This window comes from Struthio camelus, chromosome 6 (assembly GCF_040807025.1).
Source record: "Struthio camelus isolate bStrCam1 chromosome 6, bStrCam1.hap1, whole genome shotgun sequence".
Classification (NCBI taxonomy): Eukaryota; Metazoa; Chordata; class Aves; order Struthioniformes; family Struthionidae; genus Struthio; species Struthio camelus.
Genome location: NC_090947.1, coordinates 38,385,033 through 38,399,719, shown reverse-complemented (window position 1 = coordinate 38,399,719; position 14,687 = coordinate 38,385,033). Strand labels below are relative to the sequence as shown.

The 14,687-nt window shown below is 38.3% G+C and overlaps 1 protein-coding gene across 3 annotated transcripts in view; it reads right to left on the bottom strand.

Moving 5' to 3' along the window:
* The window catches only part of MGAT5 (alpha-1,6-mannosylglycoprotein 6-beta-N-acetylglucosaminyltransferase), a 136,700-nt gene that overhangs the window by 31,177 nt on the left and 90,836 nt on the right, over positions 1-14,687 (bottom strand). For all 3 annotated transcript variants that reach the window (XM_068949198.1, XM_068949201.1, XM_068949199.1), the window contains exons 10-11: positions 12,241-12,374; positions 8,115-8,248 (exon numbers count right to left, since the gene is read on the bottom strand). In XM_068949198.1, coding sequence (XP_068805299.1) covers positions 8,115-8,248; positions 12,241-12,374 — 268 coding nt within the window. The remainder of the gene's footprint in view (positions 1-8,114; positions 8,249-12,240; positions 12,375-14,687) is intronic.

Here is a 14,687-nt window from a genome sequence, read left to right as displayed (position 1 = left end):
CAGCAGTCTGACAAGTCTTTCCCTAAGACAATGTTGACAGGAAGGCACAGCCTGAAGGGCTCAAGTTTTACGTTCAGCAGATGAAAACTTAAGAAGTATAAATGCTACAATAATACATTGTAGAAAACCGTGATGCATGAAGAACTAAACTCTGCTTCTGCTTTTCTTGATGTGGTACAGGGTGGGCACCAGCAACTCTGCTTTGCCATCAGTTTGACAGTCTGAGGTTATCAGATTTTTGCAATGTCAGACCTCTCAGATACCTTCATAAAACATTACGTATTCAGCAGTGAATGAAACCTAACACCACATATGCAGAGCTACAGGCCAATTACGTGACAGAAGAGTTTGAGTCAGCGTCCTAACCTAGTTTATGGGGCTGAAGTTCAGACTGCAAAGCATACGCAAAACAGTTCATATACCCAGTCTCACCACACCTCAAAAACAAGAGTTACTGATATAGATCTTTGTGTGTTTCCTAAACACACAAAAGTCCTAACATCCTGATGGTTATTTGCCAAAGTGTCAAGTCCAAGGAAGCCAAATTCCAGTGGCATATAGTGTACAACAACTATAACTCTAAAGAGAGATTATGACAGAAATGAAAAATGTGTAAACCTGGAAAATCTGTCTTTTCAAGTGTCACACTCTCAAAAACTTTTCAAGACCTCCTTGAATAACAGAAAACCTGTTCTATAGAGGAAACTAAAAGAGAGCACAAACGCTGGCAAATTCAGTGTAAAACAGTCTTAAGAGAGCTGAACATACAGTGATAAGTCACTAAGAACAGATGATGTCTCTCGGAACTCAAACATGAAACTGTTAACCATGGAGTACTTAAACCAGAATACTTATTTTAAAAAACGGATTTGGTAACAATTCAGTAATTATAGACTAGCAGGTATTTTACACTCAACCAATTAGCTGGTGTGCAGTTGATACACGCAACTCAGAGTAGTTGAAAACCAAAGCCAAAAACCTAATTTCAAAATGTTGCACGCAGAAGGACATTAAACACTGAATACTTGGGGTTCCAAAACTTTTGAAAAAGCCCCCTCAGTAACGTTAAGTGATTGAGTGATTAGGAAATAAAACAAGAGATAAATTCAATGGAAATAAATGTAAAGTGATGCATGTGAGGAAAAACAATCCTAGCTTCATGAAGGAATGATGCACCTGAGCTGCCTATTACTACTCAGGAACGAAGATTTTTCACCATGATACAGAGTTCCATGAAAAAAAATCAGTCCAGTAGTCTAAAATGAATATCACTGCACCTTTCTATAAATACACAGTTCTCTCTGTCCTCGAATACTGTGTATATTTCTTCTGGTCCTTCTCAAAAAGGACCCGAGAGACCTGGAAGCAGTTCTAAGAGGGGCAAGAAGAATCCAAGCTAGAGAATAGGTTCTATCATTAACTACAGAAATCTAACTAATTAAGCTAGGATTCTTCCACTTGGAAAAGACCACTTGGCAGAATATAAAAGAGGTTTACAAAGCCGCGATTGCCGTAAAGCACATGGATAGCAACAGATTATTGATAATCCCTTCCAACAAAAGAGAAGCCCCAACAAAGCCAGTGGGAGGCAGGTTTAAAAAAAAACCCAAAAGTTAACGGATTTTCCTGCAACAGGTCAGAAGCCTTTGGGACTCCATAACAAAGAATGCTGTGGAAGCAAGAAAATGTTCACAGGTCCCAGATTAGACAAGTGCTTTGAAAAGCTCTAATTGAGCTCTCAAAAGTTTGTCAACAGACAGTTTATCAATAGATAGCTGGACTCAGGAAATTCCCAACAGTCAAACAGCTGGAAGGAGAGAGAATGAGCAAAGCTATTATGTAAACTTGCCATGCTCTTGCTCTTCCCTGAATGTCTGTCCATTCATGGTCTTTTCTCAGATACCTACCAAATACATTTGTACAAAATATACTCTAGCAATATATAGGTTTTTTTTGTACATAATCTTTGCATACGAAAAGAATAAAATGTCTCAGTAAAGACTGGTGCTTTTCCTGATCTGCTGGAATTCCTGCTCATTCAGTTCCCTCTCCTCATCTTTAGCTATTTGAACAGTTTTTCATCCACAAAGGTTTCTCCAGTTCTTTGTCTGCGCTAAGGCTTTTGAAAACTTTGCCAATTTCAATGTCATCAAACGCTCGCTAACGCCTAAGGAGGAATTCCCTGTCTTCCGAATGGGAGTCGCCAGAACTAGCAGAACTATGCTTGTGCGCTACAAGAGCTGAAGCAGAATACCGCAGGGGTACAGGAAAAAACAGGCGAGATCACGAGAACAGAAACAGTTGATGTGTTGTTTTTGTGATAATCATATAGTAGTAGATGACTGTGGCAACCAGTATTATAAGACCTCACTACTTCATTTTGCAGGTATAAAGTTCTGCAAAATGAAAAGAGAAGCAAACAGCCCAGCTGATCACTGACCTATCTGTTCTTTCTTTAAAGCAGTTCTTAAAAAGCTTCTTTCTCAATCAATGCTGAATAAGGCTTCAAAACTGTATGTATAAGATACATAAGGCTGCTGCAAATTCGAAGGAAGACGAAATGAGAAGACGACATGAGAAGACGACAAGACAAGTTTGTGTGGGCACTGACTACGCGGGAGAAAAAGGGTGAGGATTTTTTCTCCCCTCTCTTCTGCATCTTCTAGCTTCAAACGTGAAACCAAATGTTCAAAGTATCTTGTTAACTATGAAGCGCAAAAATCAATCAGAAGGAAGGGAAAGGCAACACTGGCTGCAGTAAGGCACTGATCTGCACTAGTAATAGAAACACACCCTAGAAATACATTGTCCTTTGACTTATCCCCACTCTCTTCTTCCCACCCCATCCAACAGGACACAGAATGGGGAAATTACGCATACCCCAAGGAGCTATATATAAAGCAGAGAAGTTCAGCACGAACAACCTTGGTTATTTAATTTCCTGTTAAGAACAAGCTAAAAAGTAATCGTCTCCTATATCTAGCTCTTCAAAACTTGTTATGTGGATAGTATCCACTTAAAAATTCCTATCTTGTCAAGTGGCACTATGAACAAAACTCACTCCCTGGTTTGCTTCCAAATATTTAAATATTTTTATGGCAGCTGTACTTGAATACCTTGTAATACAAACTTTCTGCAGGTAACCATCTTATGATTGCATATTACATATTCATGGCTATTTTCTGATACAGGTGAAATTCTCATGGCATTTCGCAAAACAAGATGGAGCAAATAATTATCTTGATTCACTCTTCTATGTAGGACTGAGGGCAGAAATAACAGAATAGTATGATGTGGGGTTGCATGAAGAAGAATAAAGAAAAGGCTCGTACTTAAACAGGAGTGAAGACTACATGAAAGGCTTCAAACATTCCTTTTTAATTGAAATGTTCTATAATTAAAGTCAATTTTGATAATGGAGAGTGTTATGGGTTTCACTCGCGTTTTACTCATTCCATTTCACTCAGGCAGAGAGAGGTCTCTAGTCATTAGCGTCGCCAGAAATCCCAGACAAAAACTAAAATCTCTGATTACAACAAACACATTCATAGCTTGGCAAATGTTGTCTTTGATAGTTTACCTATAAGGATTACCTTTAGCAATGCACTTAGTGCCTGTTTGTACTCCTCAACCCACTTAAGGCTAATTCAGTTGTCAGAGGGAAATGATCAAGATGATCTAGGTTTCTTGCAGTCTCTGCAGCATATATGCTTCATGATCTCCATCAAAATTTATCCAGACATCCCCACTGTAAAATGGCATTAATGCCACTGGTCTCAGGCCATGGGCTGACATCTTTTTCTGTATCCAGCAGAACTATCAGAATGTCGTCTTCATATCAGAATTTAACCCTCTTCAAATGATATGGCGAGGCAGAACATTGTCTGTAAGCAATCCATAATTCTCTTTAGCTACAATAAAGCAGGTTCGTTTAAACAATTTAAACAGGTGGTGCCAGCTAGCCAATTCTGTCCAGTCATGCAGCATTATCAGGCCAGCTGGGGATATGGGGATTTTTAACAAAGGTAAAATGACAAGCAATTTGGGATCTTTCTCCTGCAGGCCAGGCTGGATGCAGAAAAGGAGATACGTCCATAATTACATAAAACCTTGATGGTGGCTTGCTATTCCGGTTCTCCCTCGGGGGGTGGGGTGGGTGGGTGGGGAGAATCACTCTGAACTGACAGTCTGGTATCCTGTGTGTATCTCAGATCCATTTCAGATCTGATTGGTTTAAAATTAAACAAGTTATTTGCAAGCGATATTCCTAAAAAGCCCCTCAGTCTGGAATTCAGAACTTTTTCCCCTCCACGTTGTGCTCCTCTCAACAACTGATTCGATGCATCACAGCAGCGACACATGTATTCTGTCGAGATTACAGTTTTTGTTAATTGGCCATGTCCAATATAAAGAAAAGTAGCAGGATAAATAGATCAGCCTGGTTCAGTACAAGTCATAGTGGCAGATGAAAAGAGCATTAAACTGGGGAGATGAAGGAAACATGAAATAAGCAAATTATACAGACATGAGATTAGTTCAAGCATTTCTGTTGATGAGAAGAATTCGATTTTTATCACTCTCAATAAGACTTTCCACAATGTCACTGATGCAAACTCTATCATCTGCAGTGATTGTACCAATGCATAAGAAGTATGGGCATGCCAGAATGCAAGTTACAGTTACGATATGCTTGATGTTACAAGCATGCAGTATACTTTTTAATATGACTAATTATTAAATCATACATCTTGGAAGAAAAAGGATAGGCAATACTTATAAAATGGAGCAGTGTCCTGAAGAGCAGCAGTTCCAAAAAAGGGCAGAAGGGTCTTGGCTGAGAAGTCATCTTGATATGAGTTCCCACTGGCGAAAAGGAGATATGCCTAATAACGCATACGGTGTTTCTTTTTCATTTGCTGCTGGTAAGGCCAATGTGCCCCCTGCTAGCATTCACATTTTAAGAAAGTGAACAATCTTGAGAAGGGTCAGAGAAAACAAATATATGAGAGCACCTAAGCATTAGAAAGCACAAAGCTTTCAGTATAGGCTTTTCAGAAAGAAGACTTTGACCTCAACCGATATAATCCTACATGGTAATAGAAACATTATCAATCCAGTCGACAAAGCGTATAATTGATATAAAGCCTAGAAATTGAAAGTTTGGGAATCTGAACAAAAAATAATGCAGAATTTAAGAGAGAGGGCAATTATTTAAAGAATTTACCAGAGAAAGGTAGTGGGGTTTCTTTCCAGTGCGTGCTATTTAAAAAAATCAACATCAGATGCTCTTTTTCCAAAAAGCCATGTTATTGTCTGAATCAGCTCACGAATATCCTGTGTATCATACAGAACCTCAGAGTAGACCTATTACAAGGCTCTCCTCCAGGCACATAGGCTATTAACAGATATTGCTGAATTAATGCAGACAGAACAAACTGATAAAGATATATACATCAGCTCAAAAATCCTGGTGACTAAGCAACAACCTTGTTCTCAGAACCAACAACTCAACACGTTGTTCTGTTATGCACTTCCTACCAATCAGATCAGGAAGTTTAGGTGATTATTACACCCAACTGTTCCCAAGAGACTGATAATGAGATCAGGAACTGAAAGTACAAGAGCCTCATCCACACAAAGGCTCAGATTAAGACCCAGCTCTATTCCACCATTCAGCAGACAGAAGAGCAGACTGCAAATGGAGAGATACGAGAGATTCTACATCATGAGCCAAACAGAAGAACTATCACAGTATTACTTACAAAGATAAGCAAAATTTGCTTTCAAGACACAGATGACATGGTTTAGGACTGTAAGCCAAAATACAAGCAGAGAGATCTCAATCGAAAATGCACAGCCTTAATATACAATTTTTTCTCAGCACAGTAGCCAATAAACATTTAGATCTTCAGTTTTTTGCGCCTCCAGCACTGGTAACATTCATCTATTTCTCTTAAGGTTTTGCTTTGTTTTGTCTGACAGATGGACCACTTACTTATTGTTCTTCAAGAATTTTTTCTGTATAATCACAGTTACCAGACTAAATGGTGCTTCTATGGCTCAGAAAACTGTGCGAGACAGATATTCCACGTCAATAAAGGGAAAAGAAAGGAAAACGTGAGACACAAGCACTCTCAAATTGTCCTATTATTTGGTCTGTCTATGTATGGCACAGCATGTACTGATCAGTTCCTTTTTCAGTTGACAGAAGCTTAGAAGATAAGGGCCTTTTAGGGAGCAGAAAAAGCAGATAGGGGATGTGTCACAAACAGACATGACTCTTGAAAAAAATACAGTTATTAGTAAGCAATCCAATTTCTCTGAAAATAGCATGAAAGATGCAGTCCCAGTTGTGGGAACCTGGAAGAAGGAGCCCCAGGAAAGGACAGTGGACAAAAACCTGAGGCCACTGTGAGTTTAGTCCAATATACGACATTTTACTGAAAATCTGACCAAAACTCAGGAACAGTGTTCTATAGCTCTCCTCCGCAGACGCTGGTCCTAATGAAGCTGGAGATCCAGCTATGGCTCTGGTGGCTGTCAGCTTTTGCTTAGCCAACAGATCTGACAAATTTGATGGAAGGGCTTATCATTCACACTTTCGATAGACTTCCTGAAGAGATTAGCTACAGTCCAATAACTGTAGGGAACAAACATCATATCTGGAAACTGTAAACAATACTCCCTGGCTAAGCTTTTATTTCAAGGGTGATAGTGAAAAATAATGAGAAAGCACCAGGAGTCGTATGATAACAGATTGAAACCTGAGGTCATCTTTTACGTGATAAGATAAAAAGATAAAGGTAGATGATAAAAAGCCTCTCAGATTTTCTCACCAGTTTAGTTGAAGAAATAGCATTCAAAGGGGTGTTTATAGGTTTTCCAAAGAAGCCTGACACAGGGCCTTCAGCCTAAATTCACTAAATGGGGTGTAGATGGAAGTTCCAGACTTGGGAGAGTCTTCTAGTAATGAATAAGGTCTTGGTCATCTTATAATGGGACAGACACAAGACCAGCATCAAGCCTATCTTCTACGAAAGCTCCAGGTACACGTCATTATTTTAAATGCAAGATGCTCTGAAAACACTGGAATGTCCACTTCCCAGTTTTTATTTCCTTTTTCATGTTAACTATACACTTTAACGAGGTTGGTTATGGTCTATAACAGCTGTACTCCAGAAAAAACTTGTACTGCTTAAATTCTTCTCGAACAAAACAGTCTGTGGCAATCAGCAGACTCTTTCACACCAGCAAGTTAACTTCTGTATTTGGAGAATTGTATCCTGGTGAAAGAGGAGATAAAGCAGCACGTCTTTCACAAGTCTCTCTACCCTTTTACCTCCTCCTCCTTGCTGTTCCTGACAGCTGGATCACTATATAATAGGGCATAATTCACACTCATGTCACTGACTGCTGACCCCAAGGGCCCTTAGAGATTACTTGGATGCAGAGATGGAATTGTCTGTGGCACCAGGAGTGCCAGGCAGAAGGCCCGTGTTACATTATTACATGGAGATACAATGAGATTTCACACTTCTAGGGGCTTTGGTGAAACATAGTTTCCATTTTAGAATACAGAACATTTTTAGTTGTAGACACAAGAAAGTTAATCACTGAAAGAAAAAATTGCTTATGCCAATGATTAAAGTTTACAGAGCTTCTGCACTCCTTCAAATTCCCATTACTTTAAACAGCTTTTGCATTTTCCAAGATTATTCTGATATCAGCACTGTAAAAATTAGTATTATTTTATGGAGACAAAATAAACATTCTAATTATTTGTATATACATTAAGTCCTTTGTCAAAGAAGGGAAATGGTACTCAGCTCTCAAAATACCATGCACCTATATACAGCTACATACACTAGAAGCTTTTGCACTTCCTCCCCCTACCCCCATCAGAGAAGAGGGAGGGCATAAGAAATAGCAAAGGATCCATCCCCACTGAGGTAGGTAGATGTTTCCTCATCTGAAAGGCTCCAAAACATTTAACTTAATTCTTTAAATATGTTTATTTTCAAAAAAAGAACTTGGTAAATTTTGAGAGAAGGGATGGTAAATTTTGAGAGAAGTTATGAGTTATGCCTTATTATCTTGATCAAGATAATACTCACCTTCCAGAAGTTATCCACTTTGCCATAAACTAGAGACTGATTCTGCCTTTTGATGTCATTAATGTGTTTAATGTCACTGGAATTCAGATGCTGCTCTACCACAAATCCAAGGAAACTGTTATCCGGAGTATGAGCTGTAAGAAATTCGAGCATATTCAAAATCTTTTAAAGCATCACTTAATGTTATAAAACCGTAGCTGTTGTCAGAAAAGTAGTTACAAGAAACGTATTACTCAATAGATCACTTCTTTACATACATACTGAGAGATGTAATTGCTTGCTTTATTATTAAGAATAGTTCTTATTAATTTTAAGTCCTGTTGCACATGTCTACCAAAGTAAGCAGTTATTTTCTGGCTCATTTCCTGCCTGCAATAAAAATTCTGTATCTGGACCTAGGCCAACGATAACGATTTTCTGTGTGCTCAGCTTTATTAGAGATAAGAGAACCAGAAGGAATCCAGCTTGACAACCTCAGAGAACACAGTACCAACAGTTAAAAAAACCCAACGTATATGTGCTTGATAACAAAGCTGTAAATTGCTAATTAGCAATTATATAAAAATATTATAATAGCAATAAAAATACTACAATTGCAATTATATAAAATATTATATTAAAATATTATATTACAGAGCATAAATAAACTTTAGTAACTTTTTGGGGTTCATCTCATATATTGGAAGGGCTAACTCCAAACCACCAACTCACTGCACATTATAGGCTAATAATTAGGGTTGATGCATAAAGTCATACGAAACAGGAGATCAAAACACAGTTTTCACTCCTTAATTCACTCACAGATCTCTCTCAAAAAATACTCCAAGGTGACAGCTAAAGAAGTTGGCAAAAGTTCTGCACTAATCCAGTTCCCAGACAAATAAAGTGCAGGCAAAGGACATGCAATTTACTCTGAACTCTTCTATATTGCCTTTAGTCTCTACTGGTCTTTTTTCAGCAGCGACATCCAGTAATGCTAGCACTGCTCTCCTCCTATGAGGAGACATAGCTGTAGGCTCAGTACAACTAAGTCTCCTTTTTCTTTTTTTGATAGGGTGTTTAATTCCAGGAACGGTCTCTAGTGTTCAAGGCTTCAGTTAAGAACCACACCTACTGTATAAAATCTGTCCCAAAATGTGAGGGGTTTTGTGCATATCTAGAGAGTGTTATAGCCTTACAAAGCTACACAGAAACATGCTGCAATAAATACTAGGAACTCCCGCCTCAGCTTCCCCTTTCTCATTCCGGCACACAAGCTGAAAACTTTTTAGTAAGCACACTTGGCAAAGTAAAGAACAAAAAAAAAACCCAAAAGAAAAACACCACCACCACCACGCCAGGCAGACATGACACATGCCATGCTAAACCGTACATTCAAATTTCTAAAAGAAAAAAATCTGTTGCGATTTTGAGTTTTTTCCTTGTTGATTCTTGAAAATCAGCCAAATGGATAATGCAGTAAAAGAGGGAAATCATACACAGCGCACATTTTCCTCTGTCATTAAATTTAGTCTTTCTAATGACAATTACTCTTTTTCACAAAAAAATTCCTCAGCAACAGCCAGGCATTCACTCAGATCCAAGAACTCGTTAGAATTCAGCATAACGAATGGCACAGTGCAAATATGCCTCAGAAGAGCATTTTTCCGTCCTTTCATGGTTTTGGATCACAGACTGCATTCAAGGGAGAGCAGGGCAGTACGCGCTCAAAAGAAAAACAAACCTTTGTTAAAGTTAGCACTTATGATCAACTGGTGGTATTCACTGCCTCAAAGATCACTGACAGGAGGCATTCAGAAGGATATTTAAGCAAGATCACGCACTTTTAAAAGCACTAGTGCTGTTATTTTGCATAAAAGAATTTAAACAAAGAACATAAAAAGGGAAAAAACTTGTGCTTCAGGAAGACTCAGAGAATACAGCGAAGCATTCTGCTAACATACAGCAAGTTAGAACGTGGCTTGCTCAGCCCTCACTAATAACCTTCAGCCCTTATAACCAGCGTCCTCAAAGCACAGTAACAGCCTGTGGCTCTTGGGAAGCTGTTCAGGGTTCCAGTCTAGGATAAAATCCTTACTGATGCACAAACAAACTTTTTAATCACATCCCAGTAAAGACTGTGCTACCTCTGCAACAGAGGGAAAAAAAAACACAATAAAATTTAAATATCACAAAACGTGCTGACTTTTTTGCACCTAGTACAAAAAGAAGAAAATTCCTTGAACAATCTACAGCGCTGTAATCACTCACGCTTCAGAATGAGTCTCCTTGTAATCTACTTACCACTTTTCCTGCAGGGGGAAAAGAGCAGTCATTTCTAGTATTAAAAAGCTGAAATAGTTATTTCTTCCATTTCCAATATAGTCTTACTATTCTGATAATTCACTTTGAACTGATTTGCTCTGAGCAAGAGAATGTAGCAGTCGCCTATAACAGAGGCAACAAAAGAGAGAATTTCTCTGTTGGAAAAGTTTACCTTCTTCCCTGTTTCATGGAGCGGGGCTGAGGAGGGCACACAGTTATACCACAAGTATTCAGGCAACTACTTTCCTCAAGTGCACCATCACCCTGGGCGCTATCTCGAGCGGAACCTCATGCACAGACTTCTGAACTGGACTACTTAAACAGCACAGTCAAGCCTTGGGCTCATCTTCCATTCATAGGACATAAACAAATAAATATTAGCTAAAGTCTCAGGAAGTAAAAAGCAAAGTCTGTGGATATGGAACAAGTTCTGTTTCTTACCATCCAGGCAGAAACTCTGTAACCACCTCCAAGCCACATTTCCTCAACTTGCTTTTTGTTACTTGCTTTTAAACAACTGTGAAAGTAGCCTTTTATCTGCTGAACAACCTTCATTTATATTTCTCTGGACAAACTTGCACAGAAAATGTTGACAGACAAAATATGCCTCTTCCAAGAATTTTACGGGGCAACTAAATTCAAAGGCATGTCAACCAGATGCCAGTGTGCATGCTTCTGTTATGAAGAGTGGAAAGTTTGAAGGACTTGTGAGGTCTGTTCAGAGAGAACTGTACTTGCCCTGGCCGTGGTTTCAGAGACGGAATCCCACCAACCTCCATGGGTCATGCTGGGCACTACCAAGAGTGTCTGTACAGACCTAGACTGAGAGGCAGCTGCACACAACAACATGCACTTTCCTTTTCCCTAAACCTCACTCCCCTCAAGCTGGCTGGGAGCAGTTAATCTTTTTGCACCTTCCAGAGATAACAAACTTGAATAAACACTGCTACTAAAAGCAAAAGAAAGAGCCTTCGATTCTAGAACCTAACCCCATAAAGTTAAAGATTAGGGTCAGAGTAGGTCACTGAAAATATTTAATCGGATCCAATTCACACACAATTCAGAGATGGTTTTTGTTGTGTTTCTGTTTTAGTTCTCTTCTTTGGAAGATACTTAATGATGTTTCAAAAACGTACAGCAATAGCGAAATACGCTAATCCACTTCTGAATTGTTCAAACATTTAGTTACTCTCACATTCTAATTTTTCAATAGCTTCGTACGTCACTGGGATAAAAATCTGGATCAGTTCACCTCAGGATGAATGCTCGCAAAAGGAGAACAAGTTAGACGAAAATCTTGACAGTATCCACAAAAAAATTACAGAGACAAAAACCATTTTTGCTGAGTGACAGTTTATGAATCCTGAATGTAAAGAAATAGGAAAGGAATTGTGCTGCTCAGTTGTTGGGGAAAAAGGCAGAAATACAACAACACAGCCAAAATCCTTGGATTAATATGTCCATATATAAGAACAACGCAGTTTATAAAAATGCAATCACTCTAGCAAGTACCTCAAAAACTTTTCACACTGTAGCAGGATTTGAGAAGCTCAAGAGACACTTGAAGGAAAAGCCGTGATCACCACTTTCTGTAGGCACCCTGAGATAAAACTTCCCTGCTATTATTTAAATTAATCTCATATTGTGCTTTTCTGACCTCTGGATGAAAGTACTACTGAGATTTTGCACAGTCTACAGGCAATTACCCATTTCCCTGCATTTCATTAAACCATGAACTTGCCTTTAATAATACAAAAATTCTTCTCAATGACAACATTCCTTTCTTAAGTGTCATGTTATTTTTGAACCCAGGGATACCTACGGAACATTGTATAAAACTGCTGTGGATTAAGGTTCCATTTTCCCCATGGTGTCTTGTGGCCTTTAGATTGGGCATAATGGGCATGGTTAAACTCCGGTTCAGTTCCAAAGGAATCCAGAACTCTTAACATGCACCTGAAAGAAAAATAAAATTACTGTAGGTATGTACACATACACACACACACACACATATATATATATAAATATAGTTACAATCATTAGAAAGATTTGTTTTGTTTGACTTTGCAACCATGCATGATGTATAAACTGAAGTCACTTTTTAATTTTAAATGTTTCTGTTCACATTACATTCACAAAGACATTATAAAGATCAGGAAATTCAAGGATATATCAGACATTCAAATAGCAACCCTGGAGCTTATTTTGGGTTTCGTTCTTCCTACAGAGAGGAGTCAGAGAGAGCTTGAACACCAGAGGTTATGGGAATGGTACTGCGATGATCTAAATTTCTGAAGCTCTGCAGAAGAATTTCAGCAGGAATACTAAGATGATTCTCCTTCATCCATTTCATGCTGTTCTCACGCACTACTACAAAACCAGTGCAACAGTCGTGGGTCATGTGCAGAGAAGATCAGAGCAGAATAGTATTTTGTCTTTAGACAACTGCATTTTGTCTCCTGATTCTGACTTTTGGGTCAGTTAGACCTACTGCGGAATCACCAAAGAGTTTAATTTGCTGAACACCTGCAGTCAAACAGGACATTTATTTCCTTATGAGTCATTTTATCATATTTCTGAAGAAACAATAAAGAAGCCAAATGTCTACAACAACCTGACCTAAAAACAGAAAGCTTGGCAGTGGATTATAAAGGATCTAGGTAACAAATTCAAACTAAATCCTTTAAAGTCTTATTAATGCCTTGAAAAAAAAATTTATTTCATTTATGACTTGTTCCTTTCAAAAAGGTCCCAGAACACATGAAAGGTGACAAAATTCCTCGACATGAAAAGGAGGGCACACTGCAGCAGACTGGTGCTAGAACTGATGTTTTGAAAATGCAGCCTGCTAAACTTTTGATATCGCTCAGATGGATTTTTTTGTTTGTTTGTCTTGTTTTGCCTTTTTTTTTTTTTTTAACGGCCATCATGCTGACCATTAGCTCCACTGCAAGTGATCTATGTGGTATGGGACATTTTTTGTCCCTACCATTTTTCAGTCCTCCACAAACAAAATTTTGGGAAGAGATTTATATAGGATGCTTAGGGTCACATGCCACATTGCATTGTGCTATGAAGACATGAACTCTATCACCAGGCATTGAGTCACAGGGCTTGTATGTGATAAGAAAGAGGCACAACCACAAGAGTGACAGGGAAGGGAAATAGCTGCAAAAGTTTCTATTAAAAATGACTATATTTCCGACTCCTCAAAAATTCCCACGCCTCAAACCTATATACGTTCTCTTAAGTAAAATATCACTTTTGTAGCTTCAAAACATGAAAGAACTTACTCCCAAAGGATATATTTACAGACTTCTTATATATTGCTCCTTTCACTTAGGCATTTTAAATTTAAAAAAAAACCAACAACAACAACTTTTAAACTTTAATATGAAATGCCACCTTTGTACCTGAGAACACAAAATGGAGCAAATTTACTTTTATCTTCATGAAGATCTTTCAAGAAAAATTAAAGTCAAAATACACAACACATTATGAATCACCAAACAACGAAGCTGACAGATCAGTTTGTGTTGTGTAATTTAGTGTTTTATGTCAACTGTTCTCAGTGAAAATATTTTACAACAGTGGCAATTATCTCTGCATCATACAAAATACTCCAGCAGGACCAAAACAACTTCTGCAGTGATGAATCAGAGCATAATAAAAGCCCTCTTATTTCTTGGCTGGCCTTAAAACAGAAATCTTTTCAAATACATAGCTTTTAGCCAGGTGCATAAGTGCAGATGAATAAGAAAATGGGCAAAGGCTACTAAAGAACTGCAATGCTACCGGAGTTTGTTAAATCATGTATATGAGAAGTATTAACCTGCACGCTATCATCTCCAAGTGCTTTGTTTCCTCTCTTATTTCTCCCCTGTATGGAGTTGTAAGGTATGTAGCACTAACTGTTCACAGTGATATGGGTGACTACATCAATATGCACTGGGTCTTTGAAGCAGCAGGACAGGAAATGTGATGGAAGCTGGAACAGGCAGTAAGCTAAACCAGGAAGCAGGGAAAACAAAGTATGTGTTTAAATGATTAGGGCATAAAGTTAGCCAGAAAGATAAAAGATCACAGCCGAAAGCATAGTGTCTGCAGAAATGGTATGAGACGTCAAAAGTTTGAAGTGATGAACCTAATTCCTGAAATGCAGCAGAAAAGAACTGGGAAAGTAAAAATTTAAAAATAAGAAGTGAACATAAATAATGCCAGTTTTGCTGAACTGACACTTTTAATGTACTTAGGAGAGCCTCAATTGTC